Source organism: Cherax quadricarinatus, unplaced genomic scaffold, assembly GCF_038502225.1.
Source record: "Cherax quadricarinatus isolate ZL_2023a unplaced genomic scaffold, ASM3850222v1 Contig809, whole genome shotgun sequence".
NCBI lineage: Eukaryota > Metazoa > Arthropoda > Malacostraca > Decapoda > Parastacidae > Cherax > Cherax quadricarinatus.
In genome coordinates, this window is record NW_027195835.1 from 123,028 (window position 1) to 130,165 (window position 7,138).

General features: G+C 35.2%; 1 protein-coding gene across 1 annotated transcript; it reads left to right on the top strand.

Annotated features, from left to right (window-relative positions):
* Positions 1-2,008: 2,008 nt before the first annotated feature.
* On the top strand, positions 2,009-4,908 carry LOC138851507 (gastrula zinc finger protein XlCGF57.1-like). The gene has a single exon (XM_070080700.1). It carries the CDS (start codon positions 3,670-3,672, stop codon positions 4,810-4,812), a length of 1,143 nt encoding a protein of 380 aa, XP_069936801.1. The 5' UTR covers positions 2,009-3,669; the 3' UTR covers positions 4,813-4,908.
* The last annotated feature ends 2,230 nt before the right edge of the window (positions 4,909-7,138 follow it).

Below are 7,138 nucleotides of genomic sequence, written 5' to 3' on the forward strand. Positions count from 1 at the left end.
AGAGGCTGGTACTGGTAGTACCAGTACTGCAGGTCATCCTGGTAGCAGAGGCTGGTACTGGTAGTACCAGTACTGCAGGTCATCCTGGTAGCAGAGGCTGGTACTGGTAGTACCAGTACTGCAGGTCATCCTGGTAGCAGAGGCTGGTACTGGTAGTACCAGTACTGCAGGTCATCCTGGTAGCAGAGGCTGGTACTGGTAGTACCAGTACTGCAGGTCATCCTGGTAGCAGAGGCTGGTACTGGTAGTACCAGTACTGCAGGTCATCCTGGTAGCAGAGGCTGGTACTGGTAGTACCAGTACTGCAGGTCATCCTGGTAGCAGAGGCTGGTACTGGTAGTACCAGTACTGCAGGTCATCCTGGTAGCAGAGGCTGGTACTGGTAATACCAGTACTGCAGGTCATCCTGGTAGTAGAGGCTGGTACTGGTAGTACCAGTACTGCAGGTCATCCTGGTAGCAGAGGCTGGTACTGGTAGTACCAGTACTGCAGGTCATCCTGGTAGCAGAGGCTGGTACTGGTAGTACCAGTACTGCAGGTCATCCTGGTAGTAGATATTATTCTTGTAGTGTTAGTTTTTATTATCATAATGCTCCTGTAAATGTCAGATTCTGAAATATATAGTGACAACACTGTGTTACTACAGTGTTAGAAATATATAGTGACAACACTGTGTTACTACAGTGTTAGAAATATATAGTGACAACACTGTGTTACTACAGTGTTAGAAATATATAGTGACAACACTGTGTTACTACAGTGTTAGAAATATATAGTGACAACAGTGTTACTACAGTGTTAGAAATATATAGTGACAACACTGTGTTACTACAGTGTTAGAAATATATAGTGACAACACTGTGTTACTACAGTGTTAGAAATATATAGTGACAACAGTGTTACTACAGTGTTAGAAATATATAGTGACAACACTGTGTTACTACAGTGTTAGAAATATATAGTGACAACACTGTGTTACTACAGTGTTAGAAATAAATAGTGACAACACTGTGTTACTACAGTGTTAGAAATATATAGTGACAACAGTGTTACTAAGGAGTTAGAAATATAACATTTACAATGTCATCAGTGTCATGAAGTTGTTGTGTAATAATACTGATAAACATCACATTAACATTTTAGTGTTAAACATCAAATTAATGTCCTAATGTTAAATATCACATTAACATCCTTGTGTTAACATCACCTTAACATCCTAGTGTTAACATCACCTTAACATCCTAGTGTTAAACATCACATTAACATATTTGTGTTAAACCTAAGTGTTAAGCATACATTAACATACAAATATCACTTTAAAATTGCACTGTTAAACATCACCGTAACATCCTAATGTTAACATCACATTAACATCATAGTGTTGAACATCACATTAGCATTGTAGTGTTAAACATCACATTAACACTGTAGTGTTAAACATCACCTTAGCATCCTAGTGTTAACATCACATTAACATTGTAGTGTTAAACATCACCTTAACATCCTAGTGTTAACATCACATTAACATTGTAGTGTTAAACATCACCTTAACATCCTAGTGTTAACATCACATTAACATTGTAGTGTTAAACATCACCTTAACATCCTAGTGTTAACATCACATAAACATTGTAGTGTTAATCATCACCTTAACATCGTAGCGTTAAACATCACCTTAACATTGTAGTGTTAAACATACATTAATATCTTAGTGTTAACATCACATTAATATCTTAGTGTTAAAGATCACATTAACATCGTGGTGTTAACCATCACATTAATATCTTAGTGTTAACATCACATTAATATCTTAGTGTTAAAGATCACATTAACATCTTAGTGTTAAAGATCACATTAACATCTTAGTGTTAAAGATCACATTAATATCTTAGTGTTAACATCACATTAATATCTTAGTGTTAGCATCACATTAACATCATAGTGTTAAACATCACATTAACAGTATAGTGTTAAACATCACATTAACATCATAGTGTTAAACATCACATTAACATCGTGGTGTTAACCATCACATTAATATCTTAGTGTTAACATCACATTAATATCTTAGTGTTAGCATCACATTAACATCATAGTGTTAAACATCACATTAACATCCTATTGTTAAACATAACATTAACATCGTACTGTTAAACATCTTGATGTGTTAACAAACATAACATTGTATTATCTCTGTAATAAGAACTTTGTTGTAATATTTGTTGTTATTAAACTCTTGTGAAAACTTTATTGAGAAACATTGAAATTCATGAAGAATATTATAGAAGCCTTCAAGGTAAGTGCTGGTCATCTGCTTGTTTGATCCAAGGAATTAGAGATAACTTCCTATTTTTGTAAATATCCATCCTATTCTTTAAGCACAGTTTAAACCGTACTGGTTTAGTGCTTGACAATGTTTATAATGTAATACTAGAGTATTAGAGATATATTATTTTTCAATGTAAGAATATGATCACAGAAACTGTATGTTGTTAAGCATTTTATAACTCATTTATGAGAGTATTAACCCATCTTACTGTATATTACATAGGTCTACATTATTGACCCAGTGTTACTCATGTAGGTCTACATTATTGACCCAGTGTTACTCATGTAGGTCTACATTATTGACCCAGTGTTACTCATGTAGGTCTACATTATTGACCCAGTGTTACTCATGTAGGTCTACATTATTGACCCAGTGTTACTCATGTAGGTCTACATTATTGACCCAGTGTTACTCATGTAGGTCTACATTATTGACCCCATGTAGGTCTACATTTTAAGCACAACTCTCTCACATTTGCTGTGAGTAGTAAATTTGGGTGTAGATATGGGAGGATGTATCCTTGGAGTGAGTGCACAGTATAAATCAAATCCTTCCCCAGGTATTGCTTGCTGAGAAAAACACACCTCTGACCTTCTGTTTGATTTTAAATAGCGACTTTGAGGTGTTTCTAGGATGTATTTTCCGGTTTTGTGACTGTTACTTGGTATTAATTGATGAAATGGACATCATTCTGCTGAAAAAGATAATTTGGTTGCTCTTAGAACCAGAAGCAGCTTGAAATATTTGACTTTTGACAATTTTTTTCTTTAGGAAAGACTCACTTTTTCTCCTCATCTTTTTTTTTTATGGGTTTTTACTAGGTCTGCTTCAATTGTTGGGATGCCCTAAATCATGACAATTTTTCCTGGTTATTTTTTATTATCTGAGAAATAGGGTAAATCTTATATTTTGTGTGTTATGATGGATTTAGAACAGAAGGAAGGTGTAATTTACTAGAGGCCAGGCGAGATGATTAATGAACAAATGATACATTTCTGGAATGAATACTCCATTTATTTCTTATTGTTTTCAAATCAAAATTTGTTGAATTTTGTGTAAAATTAATCAACAACTCTTATGCACTTTGGCTACTGTGAATAAGCTAAAAATTTCTTAGGAATGAGCAAAGGGTGAAGTTGCTGAAGTGCAAATTGTGCTCAGATTGCCAACCTTGTGCCTCCTTAATTCTATAAATTTGCATCACATTTTGTGTTTCTGGGGTCATTACCTTACCAAAAAATTCTCTACCATTTCTGAAGAAATTTTTCTCCTTGTAGAAATCTTGACATTTCAAGCACTTTTACTTTTTGGGTCCATATAGTGAAAGGGTTTTGCTCACTATGTCTAATATAGTTGAAAAAGAAAGTGTTCAAGCAGCACATGTTACAGTTCATCCAGAAACCAAACTACATCAATATTCACATTCTTCACAAAAATCTCAGTATGCATCACTTGTAACAATTAATGAAAGAAAAAACACAGTTTTTTGTTTAATGTGTTTGAAAGAGTTTTCTGAAAAAAAATATTTAATGGGACATATGAAAACTCACACCAAAGATACACAGTATCAGTGTTGTGTGTGTCTAAAAAAGTTTTCAGATAAATCTTGTTTATTAGAACACATGAAAAATCATTCTGGAAAGAAACCATATCAGTGTTCAGAATGTCTAAAAGAGTTTTCAGGTAAATCAGGTTTAGTAAAACACATGACAATTCATACTGGAGAGAAACCATATCAGTGCTCAGAGTGTCTTAAAGAGTTTGCCAGAAAAAATGTTTTAGTAGAACACATGAGAATTCATACTGGAGAAAAGCCATATAAATGTTCAGAGTGTCTAAAAGAGTTTAACGCAAAGCAAATTTTATTGAAACACCGGAGGATTCATACTGGAGAGAAGCCATATAAATGTTCAGAGTGTCAAAAAAAATTTTCACAAAAGTCTCATTTAATACAGCACATGAGAACTCATACCGGGGAGAAACCATATCAATGTTCTGAGTGTTTAAAAGAGTTTACAGGTAAATCGTCTTTAGTACAACACATGAGAATTCATACTGGAGAGAAACCATATCAGTGTTTAGAGTGTCTAAAATGTTTTTCAGATACATATACATTAGTAGAACACATGAGAATTCATACTGGAGAGAAACCATTTCAGTGTTCAGAGTGTCTAAAAGGGTTTTCACGAAAATCTTGTTTAGTAAAACACATAAGAATTCATACTGGAGAAAAACCATATCAGTGTTCAGAGTGTATAAAGGAATTTTCACAAAAACCTAATTTAGTACAACACATGAAAATTCATACTGGAGAGAAACCCTATCACTGTTCAGAGTGTGTAAAAGAGTTTTCACAAAAAGCTAGTTTAGTAAAACACATGAGAATTCATACTGTAGAGAAACCATTCAAATGTTCAGAATGCCTAAAGACATTTACAGATAAATCAAATTTAGTAAAACACCTCAGACTTCATACCAGTTAGAAATCATATCAATGTTCAATTTCCCAAAAATCAAATTCATTGAAATAAAAAAATCACATGGGAGGGAAAAATTTTTAGTGGATAGTATGAACAAAAGATATGGTAATATATGACAGTAATTAACCATTTTAGGGTCCAGACCCCTGATCTGAAAATTGCTCTCAAGGTCTAAGGATTTAAAAAAAATATATTTTTCCTTAAAGACTGAAAGAGTAAACAACAGAAATCAATACAGCATTTAAAAAAATAATAAAACATTACACTTTTTTTATGAAGATTTCCCATGGATGGAATAGGGGAGGGAGAGGGGGAAGGTGAAAATTTTTTTTTAGAGAATTTTTCCTTTAAATTTTTGGAGGAAGTCCATTTGGGGGGTTATTTCCTTCTTTTTTTTTAATGCCATGGGACCAGTTTGAGACACAGCCCCCTTTAAAAAAAACGCCCAGAGAGGTTTTTTCTGGATTTTTTTTAAGAGTTCTCAAGGGGGGAAAAGCACTGCATTGTACATGTCCCAAAGCCTGCAAAAGCTTTGTTAGGGAAGTTCATCCATAAATGTTTAACCAGTCCACTTTCCCACAAATGTCCAATTTTTAAGAAGGCCCCTTCCCCATCTCTCTCCTCCTCGCAGCAGCCCCCTGAGCGTACTTTGCGGGAGATGAAGCCGAGCTTTCAAGGTTAGCCTTTTCCCGGTCCCAACCAACCTTCCAAATTTAACACTACCCCCAACCCCAAGGACCCCCGTGACAAAAATTTCACAATCATAGGGTTTCCTTTGGGTCACCACAAACCCCTTTAAAAACCTCTTTACACAATCTGGCCCAAATTTCCCAAAAATTAAAGTCCTGGAAGTCACTCCTCCCAAGACTTTCCCTTTAAAGGTTTATTGGAGGATAAAAGTGATTTTCCAGAACTCTCTATAATTATGTCGAGGCCTCAAAAATTTTTAAAACGTTTTGGGGGAAATTTTTTTAAATTTTTGACCTTGGGGCCAGGGCTTGAGGAGAGGAGTGGTTTGGGGGGCAAGAATTTACCTGAGAAAAAAACCCTTTCCCCTATTTGTTTTTCCCAAATCTGGGGGATGAGCAGGGGCATTTCATTTAACAGGGGGACTTGAGTGGCAATTTATTTTTCCAGAGGGATTTCTTCACACTGGGGGAAAACTTTAAACCATAGGGAAAAAACCCCGACCCGCCATTTTTAGCTTTCCCCATCAACAAAATTCCTCTTTTAATTTTTTTGACTTGGGATTTTTGAGGATAACCATAAAGGCTTCACTTTTAAAAACCACTAGGTTTTTTAAAAAAAGATAAGCCGTCTTTATGGTTTGGGCCTGGGGGGTGCCCCCCTGCATGATGTAGGTCCTTTTGATTTTTTCCGAAGAGGCCTGTTTTGTCCAAACACTTGCTGGGGTTTAATTCTCCAGTGTCTATCCCAAACTCATACAAACTTCTCAGCGCTTTTGTCAGAACGGGGCCTCACATGCCTTATCACACTGTGAATGACTACGCTCTTTAAAACTCCCCCAAACCAAAAACACAACATCACCACTTGGCAGGATGTTTTTTTGATCAATTTTCAAAATACCTTTTTTTTTCACATAATGACCCGGAAAATTCTCCCAACTGTTTTTGCAATCCACCAACAATAAACCTCCACTTTCAAGGGTTTTGATTTCCTTTTTTTGAATCCACCCTTTTTTTCAAAACAGCACAGTTTATTTTTTTCCTTTTGCCATGATAAAGTGATGGTTAATGGGGCCAACATCCCGGCAAGTCAAAGACCCATTTTTCATTTTTTAATGATTTTTCTTGAATTATCTTTTCCCCCTTTTTTCCCAAAAGGGTTTTAGCTTTTTTGAGCTCGGGACTTATTTAGCAGTTTTAAACACAAAAAAATTTGGGTTATTACAAAGAACCTGCGGGGGATGGTCACTTTGGGAAAATTGGGACACGAGCTGAAGGTGTGGGGACTGGCTTGGTATTGTGGGGGACGGGGACGGGAAAAACGGTTTTCCAAAAAATCAGGCCAAATTTTTTAAAAATTTCCCCCTCAATTTCACAAAATCCAGGGGAAACCGAGGGGCCACTGATCTTTTTGTGCCCTTTGAGAGCCGGGTGGAATTTATTTAATTAATTTATTTAGGAAAAATTTACTTGCAAATGATCAAAAACCCGATGCAAGGTCAAGGATTTAAACTTAAAGAGAGTTCCACTTTATTTTTTTTTTCAAAATTTTTTTTTTAAAGAACCCCCCTATAATGCATGATATATATATATATATATATATATATATATATATTTAAATTTTATATAATATATAATATTTA